The 19951-nt window shown below is 44.7% G+C and overlaps 1 protein-coding gene across 1 annotated transcript in view; it reads right to left on the bottom strand.

Moving 5' to 3' along the window:
* Positions 1-548: 548 nt before the first annotated feature.
* osr2 (odd-skipped related transciption factor 2) overlaps positions 549-19951 on the bottom strand; it is an 80175-nt gene continuing 60772 nt past the window's right edge. The window contains exon 3 of the mRNA XM_078217012.1: positions 549-766. Coding sequence (XP_078073138.1) covers positions 655-766 — 112 coding nt within the window. The 3' untranslated portion in view covers positions 549-654. The remainder of the gene's footprint in view (positions 767-19951) is intronic.

Here is a 19951-nt window from a genome sequence, read left to right as displayed (position 1 = left end):
GGATGTTGCCTGGATTGGGGGGCATGCCTTATGAGGATAGGTTGAGGGAGCTTGGTCTCTTCTCCCTGGAGAGACGAAGGATGAGAGGTGACCTGATAGAGGTTTACAAGATGTTGAGAGGTCTGGATAGGGTAGACTCTCAGAGGCTATTTCCAAGGGCTGAAATGGTTGCTACGAGAGGACACAGGTTTAAGGTGCTGGGGGGTAGGTACAGAGGAGATGTCAGGGGTAAGTTTTTCACTCAGAGGGTGGTGGGTGAGTGGAATCGGCTGACGTCGGTGGTGGTGGAGGCAAACTCGTTGGGGTCTTTTAAGAGACTTCTGGATGAGTACATGGGATTTAATGGGATTGAGGGCTATAGATAGGCCTAGAGGTGGGGATGTGATCGGCGCAACTTGTGGGCCGAAGGGCCTGTTTGTGCTGTGGCTTTCTATGTTCTATGTTCTATCATTTTGGTTCCAGGAATCACTGCAGGAGTTCCTCGGGGTGGTGTCTTAGGCCGAACCATCTTCAGCTGCTTCATCGATGACTAATATCATGAGGTCTGAAGTGGGGATGTTTGCTGATTACACAATGTTCAGCACCATTCGCGACTCCTTCACTGAAACAATTCTGTCCAAATGCAGCAAGACCTGGATGATATCCAGGCTTGAGCTAATAAGTGGCAAATAACATTTGCGCCACACAAGTGCTAGGTAATGACCATCTCCAACCATTGTCCCTTGACATTCTATGCCTTATTGTTGCTGAATCCCTCTGTAATGACCTAGGAATGGAAAGAAACATAGTTTATTACAGAATGCAAAGTAAAACCACTACCATGGTGTACAAAATTAGTCTTGGACTGCACTTCAGTAGGCCCAGTCCTGGGCCTGCCTTATAAAAGGCTCAGGTAATTAGTTCCAGCTGGACAAGTCACTGCCTGTTCCAGGGAATTCAAACTCAATGTGCCCCACAGGGAGATCAATTAGTGATTCCACGTGGACCATGTCAGGTTATCACACCCCTACTTTGGACTAGCCATATAAATACAGTTGCTGCAAAAGCAGGTCAGAGGCTAAGAATCATGCAGTGAGTGACTCACCACCTAACTCACCAAAACCTGTCCACCATCTACTAGGCACAAGTAAGGAGTGTGATGGAATACTCTGCACTTGTCTAGATCAGTGCAGCTCCAACAACACTCGTGAAGCTTGATGCCATCCAGGACAAAGCAGTTCATGTAAGTGGTACCCATTCCACAAACATTCAATCCCTCCACTATCGTGGAACTGTGGGAGCAGTGTGTACCATTTACAAGATGCACTATAGAAACTCACCAAGGTTTCTTCAACAGCACTTTCCAACCCCATAAAGGCTATCATCTAGAGGAACAAGGCAGCAGATGCATGGGAATACCATATTACCATATGCAAGTTCCCCTTCAAGTCGCACACCATCCATCCTGACTTGGAACTGTACTGCTGATCCTTCACTGTCACAAAATCTCTTCCTATCAGCATTTGGATGTACCTGCCACAAATGAACTGCAGCAGTTCAAGAAGGCACTTCACTACCACCTTCTGAAGGGCAGTTAGAGACCGGCAATAAATGCTGGCTTACCCACCCCGTGAATGATATTTTTTAAAAAACTATCCGTCAATCAACTTCACAAAAGTGATCATCTGGTTATTATAACATCGCTGTTTGTAAATTGGTTACTATTGTTCTTACATTACAATAGTGACTACATTTCTCTGTAAAGTGCTTTGGGAGATCCTGATGTTAAAGGTAAGCCTTTCTAAGTAATAGGATCATAATCTAGCAAGATTTAATGTAGTAGGCTTTGTTAGTACAAATTTTAAATATGCATTACAGTTAATAGTTACAAATAGCAAAAATCAATTTGTTTCATAATTAAATTGAACCACTAAACTCAGAAACTAATTTAAAAGTTTAAAAATGTGCATATGAAATAAGTGCATTAGAGTGCACATAGAATTGACACTGAAGCAAGCAAAAAGTTGGTGGAGAGACTAGGATTCTGTGTGCTTTTTTCCAAGAAGGTATAAATGACTGGAACTGCAAAATGTTACAAAATATCATGGATGTACGACTGCTTAGATTTTGCAGTACAAGCAAGGGATGTGCTGTTCTAATGTGTAGAAAAGACAGTCCTCAATGAAATAAAGTGTATAGATAAATTCCATTTCAATTTATAGTTTATGTGGAAATGTATTTCAAATGCTTGTTCATTAAAAATGCATAGAAATGAATCACCATTGATTTATTTGTATAAATATACTATTCCAGTACTTTAAAATATTCAGTCAGGGAGTCCTATCATGAGTACATATCCCTCATATATTCATCAAACCTCTGTTAAAAGTTCTTAGAGGAGACCATGAACGAGTTCAAGAACTGATTTGTCATCTTTCTAAGGGGGTTGCGTCCTTTTTCCTAAACTCATCCAACAGTAATACCAATACAAGGGGTGATTTTCACTATACATAATACTTTTTTTTGTCAATAAAAATCTGTTCACCAAATATCCTCGCCTGGTTTAATAAGAGTCTACTTTCTAAAGATCTAGCAGAGACATCCAAAAAGTATAGCAACCTCAGCTACAGATGTGTAGTATAATTGTGTGTGTTCCTTGGCCACCTGTTCCTTTCACAATTCAACTTTCATACCTGTAACGATGACTACTTCAACATCCACTTTATGAACATTCGTTGGAGCTTTAACATTTTTTCCCCTAAAGTCTATAACTTGTTCATTTGACTTGTTTTCATTCCATTTAAGTCATTGCACTATATTATGAACCTCTCCACCGAGTCCCTTCTAGTTTACTTGTTGTTCCTGATGAGAGGGTTGGTTTAGCTCAGTTGGTTGGATGGCTAGTTTGTGATGAGGAGTGACGCAACAGCACTGATTCCCAATATTCATGAAGGCCTGCCTTTTCAACCTTGCCTCTTACCTGAGGTGTGGTGACCTTCAGATTAATTCACCACCAACCGATGATCATCTGGGATTCTGGCGACTTTATTCCTGATGAGACCCAGAGTACCGTATCAAATCGGCATTGTTCAGAATCGTTATCATTCTCTGACATTTGTGTAGAAGATGAAAAGCAAAGGTGAAAGTACACAACCCTGAAGAGATATAGTTTTCCTTAGGTTCTTGATTGGTCAGGGGATCAAAGGTTATGGGGAAAAGGCAGGAGAATGGGTTTGAGAAACCTACCAGCCTAAAATGGCCTAATTCCGCTCCGATATCTTATGGTCTTAACATGGGCTCCAAGTAGCTACTCTTACTCTTGCAACTCCCCCAACGTTGTCTACCTGATACGCTGCAGGAAAGGATGTCCCGAGGCATGGTACATTGGGGAAACCATGCAGACGCTACGACAACGGATGAATGAACACCGCTCGACAATCACCAGGCAAGACTGTTCTCTTCCTGTGGGGGAGCACTTCAGCAGTCACAGGCATTCAGCCTTAGATCTTCAGGTAAGCGTTCTCCAAGGCGGCCTTCACGACACACAACAGCGCAGAGTCGCTGAGCAGAAACTGATAGCCAAGTTCCGCACACATGAGGATGGCCTAAACCAGGATGTTGGATTTATGTCACATTATCAGTAATCCCCACAGCTTGCCTCCTGGGCTTGCAGAATCTCACTAGCTGTTCTGTCTGGAGACAATACACATCTCTTTAACCTGTGTTGAATGCTCCCTCCACCCACATTGTCTGTACCTTTAAGACCTGGCTGGCTGTAGAGATTTGCATTCTAATTAGTATTCTGTAACTTGATTTCTGTATCTGTGCACTGTTGGAGAACAGATATCCACTCCATCTGACGAAGGAGCTGTGCTCCGAAAGCTTATGGTATTTGCTACCAAATAAACCTGTTGGACTTTAACCTGGTGTTGTGAGACTTCTTACTCCAAGTAGAAGCCAGGGATTAACATCGGTTGGGTCCTGTTGTGAAGGAAATCACTGATCCAAAGTAACAAAGTAGGATTAACATCAAGGTTTTTCAATTTCTCAATAAGCTTAAAGAAGATGGTATTAGAAACTTGAAGAGAAATCAACAAAGGTGACGCAGATAGATTCTTGATTTAGTAAGGAGTTGGAAGGTTATGTGAAGTTGAGGTTAAAATCAGATCAGCCATGATCTTATTGAATTGTAGAGCAGGTTCAAGAGGCCGAGTGGGGTACTCCTGTTCCTAATTCATGTGTTTGTATGAGTATTGTTACCTAATCCATCCCTGTGCTGTTGGATTAAATGGATCGAGTCAGTGTAGCATCGTCCATGGACTTGAGGTTGAAATGCAGACTGTAAATGATTGATATGTGGAACAAGAGGATCTAAAATATGTTTTGACACAATACACTCAACACGCTTCTAGGGTATTGAGCAACTAATTGGTAATCATTTAGCCCAACAGGCCGCCACTTCTGAGCAACTGGAATAGCGATGGTGGATCTTCAATAGGAAAGAACAGTATATATGTCGAACAATTTCTGAAAGACAAGGGAGAAAGGAACTGCCAACTGATGAGCACGTTCCTTAAGAATTTTTCTGTTGGTCTGGAAGCATGCTTTCTGTGAACTCACTCATTTCAATTGCTTCTCTACCTGCCATTTTGTTGATAATAACATAAGAGCCTTCTAATTCACAAAGTGAAGCTTGCTGCAAAATCACATATTCTTCTAATTATTTTCAAACCAGCTAAAAATCCATTTAATGCATCCACAACATCACAAGGGTTGAGAGGGAAGTGGGGGGGGGGGGGGGGGCTGCATTAAGATTGATGAAAGGATATATCAAAAATGAGTACTGAGCAATCAGACACAATTCTGGAAAAGATGTTTCAGTGATAAGCAGAAATTACTAGATTGGACAGTAATGTAACTGAATTAGAGCATATGAAATTGGGCAACTGGGACAATATTACAGCACGGAAAATGAACAAAACCAAAAGATTCTGTACCAGCAATGGTGTTGTTATGGCCAGGAGAGAGAGACAAACTAAGCCTCTTCCTGTAAGCAAAGGTGTTCTGAATTATTGTTAAAGTAGATAATGATGTGTTTCCCCAGGCATTCAGTTTGTGTAGTCCACATTTACAAGTAACATGCAGCTAGCTCAGCACTTTATGATAAACTTAGAAGGTTAGTTTATTTCATATTCAAATCCAGGGAGGGGCGTTGATAACTTCTCTCTCTCACACTCACACACACAAGGCAGAAAGAAAAGAGGGGATGTTTTTACAATTATGGATAACACCAGTAAAAGAACCACAGAAATGAATATTCGATATTAATTCACACAGTTTCAAGAGCCCAGAAAGTTAAAGTCCAGAAGGTGTTTCCTTCGGGGTGCAGTTAAGTTCATATGAGTTTCCTGACTGGAGACAGCAGCACATAAGCACATGCGTGTGCAGCATGATGTGGTTTCTATGTCTATACTGCTTGACAGGCGAAGATCAGATGCTTTGAAAATAAATTAGGCTTTGAGGAGTTGAGAAATGGTGGCCAGAAGCCTGGTTGCTCTTTTTATATTGGAAGTAACCAGCAGTCTGATCTAGGAGGCTAGGAATGTAACATTAGCACTGTTCAAGAAGCTGGAAGCATAGGGCCACGTGATGTGTCCTATTCATGAGACATATGCAGCTTCACAAACAGTTTATATGCCTTTGGCCATTGTTTCCTTTAGGAGTACAGTGAGAAGGGGGGTGAGAACCAAAGCAAAGGTGAATTAACTGAAGGGGAACCAGAGAGTAGGGCCAGTAAGATTCAGAAAGAGCAGACAGGGTGTGGTTGCTAATCAAAGAGGATCTGGTGGACTGAAGGGCATTTGTTTCAATGCGAGAAGTGTAACAGGTATGGCAGATGAACTTAGAGCTTGGATTAATACTTGGAACTATGATGTTGTTGCCATTATAGAGACTTAGTTAAGGGAAGGACAGGATTGGCAGCTTAACATTCCAGGATACAGATGTTTCAGGCGGGATAGAGGGAGATGTAAAAGGGGTTGGGCGAGTTGCACTACGGTAAGGAGAATAACACAGCTGTACTGCAGGAGGACACCTCAGAGGGCTCATACAGCGAGGCAATATGGGTAGAGTTCAGGAACAGGGAGGGTGTAGTCACAATGTTCAGGGTTTGCTACAGGCTTCCCAACAGCCAGCGGAAGATAGAGGAACAGATTATGTCGGCAAATTTTGTCAATGTGTAAAAGTAACAGGGTTGTTGTGGTGGGAGATTTTAACTTCCCCTATATTGATTGGGACTCACTTAGTGTTAGGGGCGGAATATGTAAGGAGCATCCAGGAGGGCTTCTTGAAACGGTATGTAGATAGTCCAACTAGGGAAGGGGCCGTACTGGACCTGGTATTCGGGAATGAGCCCAGCCAGGTGGTCGACGTTTCAGTAGGGGAGCAGTGACCACAATTCAGTAAGCTTTAAGGTACTGATAGATAAGGACAAGTGTAGTCCTCAAGTGAAGGTACTAAATTGGGGGAAGGCTGATTACAACAATATTAGGCAAGAACGAAGAATGTAGATTGGGGGCAGATGTTTGAGGGCAAATCAACATCTGGCATGTGCAAGGCTTTCAAGTGCAAGTTGATAGGAATTCAGAACTGAAACATTCCTGTAAGGATGAAGGATACGCATGGCAAGTTTTGGGAACCTTGGATAACGAGAGATATTGTGAGCCTAGTCAAAGAGAAAAATAAAGCATTTATCAAGGCTAGGAGGTTGAGAACACACAAAGTAACTGTGGAATACAAGGAAAGTAGAAAGAAACTTAAGCAAGGAGTAAGGATGGTTAAAAGGGGTCACAAAAAGTCATTGGCCAGTGGGATTAAGGAAAATCCCAAGGATTTTTATGCATATATGAAGTGCAAGAGGGTAGCCAGGGAGAGGGGAGGGAATCTATGCATGGAGCCAGAGGAAATGGGCGAGGTATTAAATGAGTACATTGCATCAGAGAAGGACTTGGTGGATAATGAGTCTGGGGAAGAATGTGGAGATAGTTTGGATCATGTTGAGATCACAAAGGAGCAGGCATTGGGTTCTTCAGAAACATTAAGGTAGACAAGTCCCCAGGGCCTGATGGGATACACCCCAGAATACTGAGAGAGGAAAGGGAGGAGATTGCTGGGGCCTTGAGAGAAATCTTTGTATCCTCACTGGCTACAGCGGAGGTCCCAGAGGATTGGAGAATAGCCAATGTTGTTCCTTTGTTTAAGAAGGATAGCAAGGAAAATCCAGGTAATTATAGGCTGGTGAGTCTTACATCAGTGGTAGGGAAATTATTGGAGAGGATTCTTCGAGACAGGATTTATTCCCACTTGGAAATAAGTGGAAGTATTAGCGAGAGGCAACATGGTTTTGTGAAGGGGAGGTTGAGTCTCACGAACTTGATCGAGTTTTTCGAGGAAGTGATGAAGATGATTGATGAGGGTAGGGCAGTGGATGTTGTCTACATGGACTTCAGTAAGGCCTTTGACAAGGTCCCTCATGGCAGACTGGTACAGAAGGTGAAGTCGCATGGGATCAGAGGTGAGCTGGCAAGATGGATGCAGAACTGGCTCGGTCTTGGAAGACAGAGGGTAGCAGTGTAAGGGTGCGTTTCTGAATGGAGGGCTGTGACAAGAAGCGTTCCTCAGGATCAGTGCTGGGACCTTTGCTGTTTGCGATATATATATATAAATGATTTGGAGGAAAATGTAACTGGTTTGATTAGTAAGTTTGCGGACGACACAAAGGTTGGTGGATTTGCGGATAGTGATGAGGATAGCCAGAGGACACAGCAGGATATAGTTTGGTGGAGGCTTGGGCGGAGAGATGGCAGATGGAGTTTAATCCAGACAAATGGGTTCATGAAGGGCAGGTCATGTTTGACTAATTTGGTGGAATTTTTTGAGAACATTACATGTGCAGTGGACAATGGGGAACCTTTGGATGTGATGTATCTGGATTTCCAGAAGGCATTTGACAAGGTGCCGCACCAAAGACTGTTACATGAGATAAAGATGCATGGTGTTACGGGTAATGTATTAGCATGGATAGAGGATTGGTTAACTAACAGAAAGCAAAGAGTGGGGGTAAATGGGTGTTTTTCTGGTTGGCGATCAGTGACTAATGGTGTGCCTCAGTGATCAGTGTTGGAACCGCAATTGTTTATGATTTACATAGATGATTTGGAGTTGGGGACCAAGTGTAGTGTGTCAAAATTCGCAGATGACACTAAGATGGGTGGAAGAGCAAAGTGTGCAGAGGATGCTGAAAGTCTACAAAGGGATATAGATAGTCTAAGTGAGTGGGCGAGGGTCTGGCAGATGGAGTACAATGTCGGTAAATGTGAGGTCATCCATTTTGGTAGGAATAAAAGCAAAATGGACTATTATTTAAATGGTAAAAAATTGCAGCATGCTGCTGTGCAGAGGGACCTGGGTGTCCTTGTGCAGGAATCTCAAGGAGTTGGTTTACAGGTGTAGCAGGTAATTAAGAAGGCAAATGGAATTTTGTCCTTCATTGCTAGAGGGATGGAGTTTAAAAACAGCGAGGTTATGTTGCAGCTGTATAAGGTGCTGGTGAGGCCACACCTGAAGTATTGTGTACAGTGCAGTTCGGGGGGGTTTAAACTAGTATGGCAGGGGGGTGGGGATCAAACTATTAGGTCTATAAGTGTGGAGGCTGGGGACGAGTTTGGGGCTGGGACAAGGCTGGCAAAGAAGAAGAGCACTCTGGGGGAGGACGACCTCACTGAGCCTGGAGGTCTGGAGTGCTTATACTTCAATGCAAGGAGCGTAGCAGGTAAGACAGACGAACTTGGGGCCTTAATGCGCACGAGGAACTTGGATGTGGTTGCGGTGACAGAGACTTGGTTGAAAGAGGGACAGGACTGGCAGCTGAATATTCCAGGGTACAAGTGTTTTAGGCGAGACAGAGGAGGGGCCAAAAGAGGTGGGGGAGTAGCGGTATTAGTTGGAGAGCATATTACAGCGGTGCAGAGGGAGGACAATTCAGAGGGGTCGTGTAACGAGTCACTCTGGGTGGAGCTTAGAAACAGGAAAGGCGCAGTCACTATGTTGGGGGTGTACTACAGGCCCCCCAACAGCCCAAGGGAAGTGGAAGAATGGATATGTCAGGAGATACTGGATAGGTGCAGGAAATATAGGATTGTTGTAGTGGGAGACTTCAATTTCCCTGGTATAGACTGGAAATCGCTGAGGGCAGGGACTCTGGATGGGGAGGAATTTGTAACATGTGTACAGGAGGGTTCGTTGGAACAATATGTAGACAGCCCGACGAGAGAGGGGGCTATACTGGACCTGGTACTGGGGAATGAGCCCGGTCAGGTCTTCAAAGTTTTGGTAGGGGAACATGTGGCAAATAGTGACCACAATTCTGTTAGCTTTAGGATAGTGATGGAAAAGAATGAGTGGTGTCCCAAGGGTAAGGTGTTGGATTGGGGGAAGGCTAACTTTATTGGGATCAGGCAGAAATTGGCAGCTCTTGATTGGGAGAGGCTGTTTGAGGGAAAATCCACATCTGGTATGTGGCAGTCTTTTAAGGAACGTTTGTTAGGGCTACAGGACAAGCATGTGCCTGTAAAAAAGGATAGGAAGGGTAGGATTAGAGAACCGTGGATAACCAGGGAAATTGAGGGACTGGTCAAAAAGGAAAGAGAGGCGTATGTTAGGTCCAAGCAGCTAAAAACGGAGGGAGCTCTGGAGGTGTACAAAGAAAGTAGGAAAGTACTCAAACGGGGAATTAGAAGAGCAAAAAGGGGTCACGAAATGTTCTTGGCAGACAGGATTAAGGAGAATCCCAAGGCATTTTATTCATACATTAGGAACAAAAGGGTTGTTAGGGAAAAAATCGGACCTCTCAGGGACAAAAGTGGGGACTTATGCTTGGAGCCCAAAGAAGTAGGGGAGATCCTAAATGAATACTTTGCGTCGGTATTCACAAAGGAGAGGGATGTGTTGACTGGGAGTGTCTCTGAGGGGAGTGTTGAACCGTTGGAGAAAATCTCCATTACAAAGGAGGAAGTGTTAGGTTTGTTAGAGAATATAAAGACTGACAAATCCCCAGGGCCTGATGGAATCTATCCAAGGCTGCTCAGGGAGACGAGAGGTGAAATCGTTGGGCCTCTGACGCAAATCTTTGTCTCGTCACTGGACGCAGGTGAGGTCCCAGAGGATTGGAGGATAGCCAATGTGGTCCCGTTATTTAAGAAGGGTAGGAAGGATAACCCGGGTAATTATAGGCCGGTGAGCTTGACGTCCGTGGTGGGGAAGTTGTTGGAGAAGATTCTTAGAGATAGGATGTATGCGCATTTAGAAAGGAATAAACTCATTAACGATAGTCAGCATGGTTTTGTGAGAGGGAGGTCATGCCTCACTAACCTGGTGGTGTTTTTTGAAGAAGTGACCAAAATGGTTGACGAAGGAAGGGCCGTGGATGTTGTCTATATGGACTTTAGTAAAGCGTTTGACAAAGTCCCTCATGGTAGGCTAGTGAAAAAGGTTGGATCTCATGGGATAAAGGGGGAGGTGGCTAGATGGGTGGAGAACTGGCTTGGTCATAGAAGACAGAGGGTGGTAGTGGAAGGGTCTTTTTCCGGCTGGAGGCCTGTGACTAGTGGTGTACCGCAGGGCTCTGTATTGGGACCTCTGCTGTTTGTGATTTATATAAATGATCTGGAAGAAGGAGTAACTGGGGTGATCAGTAAGTTTGCGGACGACACAAAACTGGCAGGACTTGCAGATAGTGAGGAACATTGTCAGAGGCTACAGAAGGATATAGATAGGCTGGAAATTTGGGCAAGGAAATGGCAGATGGAGTTCAATCCTGATAAATGCGAAGTGATGCATTTTGGTGGGAAAAAAATTGTAGGGAGGAGCTACACGATAAATGGAAGAACCATAAAGGGTGTAGAGACGCAGAGGGACCTGGGTGTGCAAGTCCACAGATCTTTGAAGGTGACGTCACAGGTGGAGAAGGTGGTGAAGAAGGCATATGGCATGCTTGCCTTTATAGGACGGGGCATAGAGTACAAAAGTTGGGGTCTGATGTTGCAGATGTATAGAACGTTGGTTCGGCCGCATTTGGAATACTGCATCCAGTTCTGGTCGCCACACTACCAGAAGGACGTGGAGGCTTTGGAGAGAGTACAGAGGAGGTTTACCAGGATGTTGCCTGGTATGGAGGGGCTTGGTTATGAGGAGAGATTGGGGAAACTGGGGTTGTTCTCCTTGGAAAGACAGAGGATGAGGGGAGACTTAATAGAGGTGTATAAAATTATGAAAGGCATAGATAGGGTGAACAGTAGGAAGCTTTTCCCCAGGTCGGTGGTGACGTTCACGAGGAGTCATAGGTTCAAGGTGAAGCGGGGGAGGTTTAACACAGATATCAGAAGGACATATTTTACACAGAGGGTCGTGGGGGCCTGGAATGTGTTGCCGGGCAAGGTGGTGGAGGCGGACACACTGGGAACGTTTAAGACTTATCTAGACAGCTATATGAACGGAGTGGGAATGGAGGGATACAAAAGAGTGGTCTAGTTTGGACCAGGGAGCGGCGCGGGCTAATTGTTCTTTGTTTCTCGTTTCAAGGCTTCATTCTATGATCATCTTGCTGGTGCCAGTACAGAGCGAGACTGCGGACAGTTGGGAACCTGTCTCGGGGGCAGGGAATTCATATGGTGTTCGTGGAAGTGGAAATGAATAGGGTTGGGAAGCATTTTCCGATCAGGGCCAGTGTGATCTCCTGGACTCGTTTCGATCGCCTCAGGGGATCGGAGAGGAATTTCCCAGTTTTTTTTCCCCATATTGGCCCTGGGGTTTTCACTCTGGGTTTTCGCCTCTCCCTGGATATCACATGGTCTGGAATGGGGGGGTGGGGGTGAGTTAATAGGTTGTGATGAACAAAGCATCGTAGCTGTGAGGGACAGTTCGGTGGATAGGATTGGTATGTAGATAGGCTGGAAAATTGGGCGGGGATCCTGGATTCAGGATTCAATCCTGGACCGGGGAGCGGCGCGGGCTTGGAGGGCCGAAGGGCCTGTTCCTGTGCTGTATTGTTCTTTGTTCTTTGTTTTGGTCTCCTTACTTGAGAAAGGATGTACTGGCACTGGAGGGGGTGCAGAGGAGATTCACTGGGTTGATTCCGGAGTTGAGAGGGTTGGCTTATGAAGAGAGACTGAGTAGACTGGGGCTATACTCATTGGAATTCAGAAGAATGAGGGGAGATCTTATAGAAACATATAAGATTATGAAGGGAATAGATAAGATAGAAGCAGGAAAGTTGTTTCCATTGGCGGGTGAAACTAGAACTAGGGGGCATAGTCTCAAAATAAGGGGAGGCAGATTTAGGACTGAGTTGAGGAGGAACTTCTTCACACAAAGGGTTGTGAATCTGTGGAATTCCCTGCCCAGTGAAGCAGTTGAGGCTACCTCATTGAATGTTTTTAAGGCAAGGGTAGATAAATTTTTGATCAGTAAAGGAATTAATGGTTATGGTGAGCGGGCGGGTAAGTGGAGCTGAGTCCACAAAAAGATCAGCCATGATCTTATTGAATGGCAGAGCAGGCTCAAGGGGCCAGATGGCCTACTCCTGCTCCTAGTTTTTATATTCTTATTAAATGTGAGGCAATGCATTTTGGAAGGTCTAATACAGATGGGAAATGTACAGTAAATGGCAGAACCCTTAAGTGTATTGATAGGCAGAGGGATCTGGGTGTACAGGTACACAGGTCACTGAAAGTTGCAACGCAGGTGGAGAATGTAGTCAAGAAGGCATGCGGCATGCTTGCCTTCATTAGCTGGGGCACTGAGTTTAAAAATTGGCAAGTCTATAGAACCTTAGGTCGCACTTGGAATATAGTGTTCAATTCTGGTCGCCACACTACCAGAAGGATGTGGAGGCTTTGGACAGGGTACAGAAAAGATTTACCACGATATTGCCTGGTATGGAGGGCATTAGCTATGAGGAGAGGTTGGAGAAACTTCGTTTGTTCTCACTGGAATGACGGAGGTTAAGGGGCGATCTGATTGAAGTTTACAATATTATGAGTGGCATGGACAGAGTGGATAGTCAGAAGCTTTTTCCCAGGGTGGAAGAGTCAATTACTAGGAGGCACAGGTTTAAGGTGCAAGGGGTAAGGTTCAAAGGAGATGTACGAGGCAAGTTTTTTACACAGAGGGTAGTGGGTGCCTGGAACCCGCTACTGGGAGAGGTAGTGGAAGCAGATATGATGGTGAGTTTTAAGCGGCATGAATAGGATGGGAATAGAGGGATATGGTCCCCAGAAGGGTAAGGGGTTTTAGTTCAGTCGGTGCCGGGTTGGAGGGCCAAAGGGCCTATTCCTGTGCTGTAATTTGCTTTGTTCTTTGTAAACTTGTTGGACTTTAACCTGGTGTTGTGAGACTTCTTACTGTGCCCACCCCAATCCAACGCCGGCATCTCCACATCATCCCTTTGGAATGAAACGGTTGCTGTTAATGCCTCTTCAGCTCTAACGAGTTTCAGTCTTTGTTACCACCCCAGCTGGGGAGCCAGTTTACCAGTTCGTCTTCTCGTTTCTTGATTATAATGTGGTCTTACAATGGGGTGTGAGATTCTACAAGAATTAGAGGGCAACATTATTTATTCTTGTAATCTCTGAAAGTTTCCAGAACAGAAGGTCAATGTCATGAGTCATGAGACTTGTAGCAGCCTTGGTTCAGCAAAAGTCTATACCCAGCATAAATGAATAAAGTTTTAATGTGCACAGTTTTGATTTCTTTTCCTGTCATAATCACAAAAACATCAATTGTTTTTATTGTTTTCATTGATACTTGTAAGAGAGACATACTTCAATCTGAGCCATTGCAATCTCAGGATGTCCAAATGTACATTGCAGCCAATTATGTACTTTTGAAGTATCATCATTTATAACACCTGAGCATTGTTATGTACTGTATTCTGTTGAGAAAGTAGCAAAATTAAAATCATTATTTATAAACATTGTTCTTTATTTTCTCTTTTCTTTGATATACCATGAGATATTTTATCTTTGTACTATTTTCAACCTGTCTTATTTCTAACCAGTGCTGACCATGTGCCTATGCTTGGCAATTTTTTAACCGAACTGAAAAGAGGGCTCTTTTACCGTATTGTTATTGCAAATACAAGGTTTATAAAATTGTGTTCTTGCAGGACTGTCATTTTAGGGTAAAATGGAAGAGCGAAGCGTGTCATGTACCCTCGTCTGAATCTCTCAATAGCAAACTTGTCTGTTAAAGATTAAAGATGTGGAGATGCCGGCGTTGGACTGGGGTAAACCCTGTAAGAAGTTTAACAACACCAGGTTAAAGTCCAACAAGTTTATTTGGTAGCAAAAGCCACAAGCTTTCGGAGCCTCAAGCTCCTTCTTCAGGTGAGTGGGAGTTCTGTTCACAAACAGGGCATATAAAGACACAAACTCAATTTGCAGAATAATGGTTGGAATACGAACCCTTGCAGCTAATCAAGTCTTAAAGGTACAAATAATGTGAGTGGAGAGAGCATTAAGACAGGTTAAAGAGATGTGTATTGTCTGCAGACAGGACCCTGTCTGGAGACAATACACATCTCTTTAACCTGTCTTAATTCACCTAGTAAGCAAGTTCTAATTCATTGATCACCATGCAAGTCAATTCTGGGATTAGGAGTTACCTGACTGGGAAAAGGAAAAAAGTAAGCCCTCAGAACTGGTTCTGTGAAAATAGAGTGTCTATTTAAGGGACAGAGTAAAGTAAACCACGAAGGGAGATTTTCAATCATTCTAAATATTAAGTGAGGGATCTATTCCGTAGTTTAGGGGGTACGTTGCCTAATAAAATAGTGTTTAGCCGATGTTGCTTTTAGTTTGCTTATTGCCGTAAAAGTCTTGAATCATGAACTCCTGTTGCGTGACCTTTCCAGTTAGCCACTGGAAATTCAAATATCTTTCTGAGAGTTAGCAGTTTTTAGGGGATCATCATCTCATGTCTTTAGACTAAGAAGATTAATATAATAGTTGATAGCTATTTCGCTATGCTGTAGAACCGTGTCACACAGGATGGTTCTGGAACTGTTGTACCTCAACTAATTCAGAATCATACCATACCATCATCTTTTTAAAAAATTCATTTCTGGAATGTGGATGTCATTTATTGCCCATCCATAATCTCACTTGAGGTGGTGAATGGCCTTTTTGAACCACTGTAGTCCCTGTGGTGTAGGTAGATCTACAATGCTGTTAGTGAGGGGGTTCCAGGATTTTGAACCAGCAACAGTGAGGGAACAATGATATATTTCCATTAATGTGTTTGGAAGGTGCTGACAAAGGAGCTTTGGTGAGTCCCTGCAGTGTGTCTTGCAGGTGGTACATACTGCTGACACTGTTCTTTGCTGGTGGAAAGAGTGAATGTTCATGGAAGGGGTGCCAATCAAGTGGGCTGCTTTTTCCTGAATGGTGTTGAGCTTCTTGTGTTGTTGGAGCTGCGCTCATCCAGGCAAGTATTTGATCAAATGCCTGACTTGTGCTTTGTCGACGATGGAAATGCTCTGGGGAGTCAGGAGGTGAGTTTACTCGCTGCTGGATTCCTTGCCTTTGACCTGCTCAGGTAGCTACAGTATTTATAAGGCTGGTCCAGTTCAGTTCTGGTCATTGGTAACCCCCAGGATGTTGATAGTGACATGTTCAGTAATGGTAATGCCATTGAAGAAGAAATGGTTATTGACTGACCTAAGTGATCCTACAACCAATGGATAAGATCTAAGCTCTATAATCCTGCCACATTCAGTCATGAATGGTGGTGGACAATTAAACAAATAAATGGAAGAGGAGGCTCCATCAATATTAACATCCTCAGTGCAAAAGTCAAGGCTGAAATATTTCCAACCATCCTCCACCGCAAATGCTCAGTAGATGATCCATCTTGGCCTCTTCCTGAGGCCCCCAACATTACAGAAACCAGTCTTCAACCAATCCGGTTCACTCCATGTGATAGCAAGAAGCAGCTAAAGGTACTGCAAAGGCTATGGGTCCTGACAAAATCCAGGCAACTATACTTGAGACTTATGTTCCAGAACTAGCCATGCACTACACGAGCTGTTCCAATGCAGTTACAACACTGGCATCTATCCAACAATATGGAAAATTACCCAGATGTGTTCTGTCCACAAAAAGCAGGACTAATCCAACCCAGCAAATTACCTCCCCATAAGCTTCCTCTCAATCATCAGCAAAGTGATGTAAGGTGTCATCAACAGTGCTATTACCAGTACTTACACAGTAATAACCTGCTCACTGATGTTCTGTTGGAGCGGGGGCAGTGCCACTGGGCTCCTGACCTCATTACAGCCTTGATCCAAACATGGACAAAAGAGCTGAATTTCTGAGTTGAGGTGAAAGTTTTACACAAGGCTGCATTTGATCAAGTGTGGCATCAAGGAGTCCTGGCAAAATTTAAGTTAATGTGAATCTGTTTGGAGTCATACCTAGCACAAAGGAATATGGCTGGGGTTGTTGGAGGCCAGTCAGCTCCGACCCAAGTTCTTCCTCAACAACTTGTATTTATATCATGCCTTTAATGCAGTAATTTATTTTATTCATTCATGAGGTGAGAGTGAAACAACGCAGTCCCAAGGCCCCCCCTCCCCAGCTTACTCCTTGCAAATGACCAGTCTCTGGAAAACAAGCTAGATGAACTTAGAGCCAGACTCACTTTCCAAAGAGAACTGAGGGACTCCTGTGTACTCTGTTTCACGGAGACGTGGCACACTCCTGCTTCACCAGACAGTGCCCTACAACCAGAGGGTTTCTCAATCCATCGAATGGACTATGCAGCGGCCTCAGGCAAGGCTATGGGAGGTGGGGTCTGCTTCCTAATCAACACCTCATGGTGCCTAGATGTAGCAACACTGGCAACTTTCTGCTCCCCAGACCTAGAATACCTGACGCTAAAATGCTGCCCCTACTACCTTCCACGGGAGATCACCTCCGTTATCCTGATGGTAGTTTACATCCCACCCCATGCGGACGTGAAGATCATGCTGGACGAAATGTACACCACTACGAATAGCCTTGAGACAAAACATCCTGAGGCCTTGTTCATCGTGGCCGGGGACTTCAATCAGGCCAAGCTCAAGAGCGTACTACCAAGTTACCACCAACACATCTCCTGTTCCACCAGAGGCCCCAACATCCTAGACCACTGCTGCACAAATATCAAACATGCCTACTGCTCTATCACCCGCCCACACTTTGGCAAATCAGACCACAAGGCTGTGCTCCTGCTCCCAGCTTACAAGCAAAAACTGAAGCAGGAGAATCCGTAAAGAGAGTCGTGCAATGTTGGTTGAAAGAATCGGATGATCTCCTACGAGGCTGCTTGGAGTTAGTGAACTGGTCAGTATTTAAAAACTCTGCGGCCAGCCTGAACGAGTACGCCACTACAGTAAATGACTTCATTAGTAAGTGTGTAGAAGCCTGTGTGCCAAAGAAGCAAATCTGTGTGTTCCCCATCTGGAAACCATGGATGGACAGGGATATCCACTGCTTGCTGAAGTCCAAGTCTGAGGCGTTCAAGTCAGGCGACACTGACCTATGCAAGAAAGGTACTGTCTTTTGGCATCTTTGATGGATCTCCATCTAAAGGAGATCCATCAAAGATGCCAAAAGACAGTACCGGGCCAAGCTAGAGTCCCAGGCTAGCCACACCAACCCCCGCCGACTATGGCAAGGTCTGCAAGACATAACAGACTACGAGATGAAGGCACATAAAATCGCCAGCTTCAACGCACCTCTTCCTGATGATCTCAATGCATTCTACACCCGTTTTGAGCAAGAGGTCAGCGAGAGCATGCCCTCTACCCTGGAAGCCCTGGGTGAACCTGTATCTGGGGTCACCATTGCAGACCTCAGAGCCGCTTTCTTGAAGGTCAACCCACAGAAAGCAACTGGCCCGAATGGGAGACCCAGACGTGCACTCAGATCCTGAGCGGAACAGCTGGCAGAGGTATTCACAGACATCTTCAAACTCTGTTTACAACAATCTGAGGTCCCTATCTGCTTCAAGAAGATGACCATCATCCCGGTACCTAAGAAAAACTAACTAATGTGCCTTAATGACTATCAGCCGGTGACTCTGACATCCACGAATCAATTCCAGCCTCCTGGACTACCTGGATCCACTACAATTTGCCTACTGCCGCAACAGGTCCACAGCAGGCGCCATTTCATTGGCCCTGCACTCAACCCTGGAACACCTAGATAACAAGGACACTGATGTCGGACTCCTATTGACTACAGCTCAGCCTCCAACAATATTTTTCTCACAAAACTCATCTCCAAACTCCGTGGCTTGGGTCTCGGCTCCTCCCTCTGCGACTGGATCCTGAACTTCCTAACTCACAGACCACAATCAGTAAGGATAGGCAACAACACCTCCTCCACGATCACCCTCAACACCGGTGCCCCACAAGGCTGTGTTCTCAGCCCCTTGCTATACTCCTTGTACACCTATGACTGTGCGGCCAAATTCCCCTCCAATTCGATTTTCAATTTTGCTGACGACACCAATGTAGTGGGTCAGACCTCAAACAATGATGAGACAGAGTACAGGAATGAGGTAGAGAATCTGGTGAACTGGTGTGGCAACAATAATCTCTCTGTCAATGTCAACAAAATGAAGGAGATTGTCATCGACTTCAGGAAGCGTAAAGGAGAACATACCCCTGTCTACATCAATGGGGACGAAGTAGGAAGGGTCGAGAGCTTCAAGTTTTTAGGTGTCCAGATCACCAACAACCTGTCCTGGTCCCCCCATGCCGACACTATAGTTAAGAAAGCCCACCAACGCCTCTACTTTCTCAGAAGACTAAGGAAATTTGGCACGTCCGCGATGACTCTCAGCAACTTTTACAGATGCACCATAGAAAGCATTCTTTCTGGTTGTATCACAGCTTGGTATGGCTCCTGCTCTGCCCAAGACCGCAAGAAACTACAAAAGGTTGTGAATGTAGCCCAATCCATCACACAAACCAGCCTCCCATCCATTGACTCTGTCTGCACTTTCCGCTGCCTCAGCAAAGCAGCCAGCATAATTAAGGACCCCACACACCCCGGACATTCTCTCTTCCACCTTCTTCCTTCGGGAAAAAGATACAAAAGTCTGAGGTCACGTACCAACTGACTCAAGAACAGCTTCTTCCCTGGACTTACCTTGCATTAAGTTGATCTTTCTCTCCACCCTAGCTATGACTGTAAACTACATTCTGCACTCTCTCGTTTCCTTCTCTATGAGTGGTATGTTTTGTCTGTATAGTGTAGGTTTTAGGGCAAATCCTCCATGATTAAAGAACCCAGGGATAAGGAAAATGGCCGACTGGCTGTCAGGAACCTTTACAGCCACATGAATATGCAAGAGGCTGGGAATAATGAGAAGGTCGAGACAGGGATAATCTAATCAACAGGAAACAAAGGAGAAACCTTGGCCAGCAGACAAGGAGTAAATCGCCCAGCAGCAAGACAATGAGAACAGAGATCATTCCATGCACAGACAATACCAAGACTCAGCTCGCTGATGGGATTCCAATCAGGATGACTCAGAGAACATTTAAAAGACATTAAAATATCAATTAAGGGCGGTCCCGACAGTTCCGGCCCTTTTTGTTCCAGTCAATCGAAACTATCAATGATCAGAAACTGTTTTGTGTGAGAGAATCACTGGTTTAGGTTTTAAAAAGGGACAAGCAAGCTCTGGTCTCTCTCCACTCTCTTCTCCTGTTCCTGCCTGCCTCTCGTTCGTCTCCAGCACGCAGCCCGAAGCCCACTGAGCAATTTAAACTAGGATTGTGAGTATCCTCTGGTAATTCGCGAAGTTCCCGAGATCATCATAGTGGATGAGGCTTTGGGGAAAGGGGGGGGCTTTTGCATGCACC

Source organism: Mustelus asterias, chromosome 7, assembly GCF_964213995.1.
Source record: "Mustelus asterias chromosome 7, sMusAst1.hap1.1, whole genome shotgun sequence".
Lineage (NCBI taxonomy): Eukaryota > Metazoa > Chordata > Chondrichthyes > Carcharhiniformes > Triakidae > Mustelus > Mustelus asterias.
The sequence above is the reverse complement of the archived record's forward strand: the minus strand, read 5'-3'. Positions and strand labels throughout refer to the sequence as shown.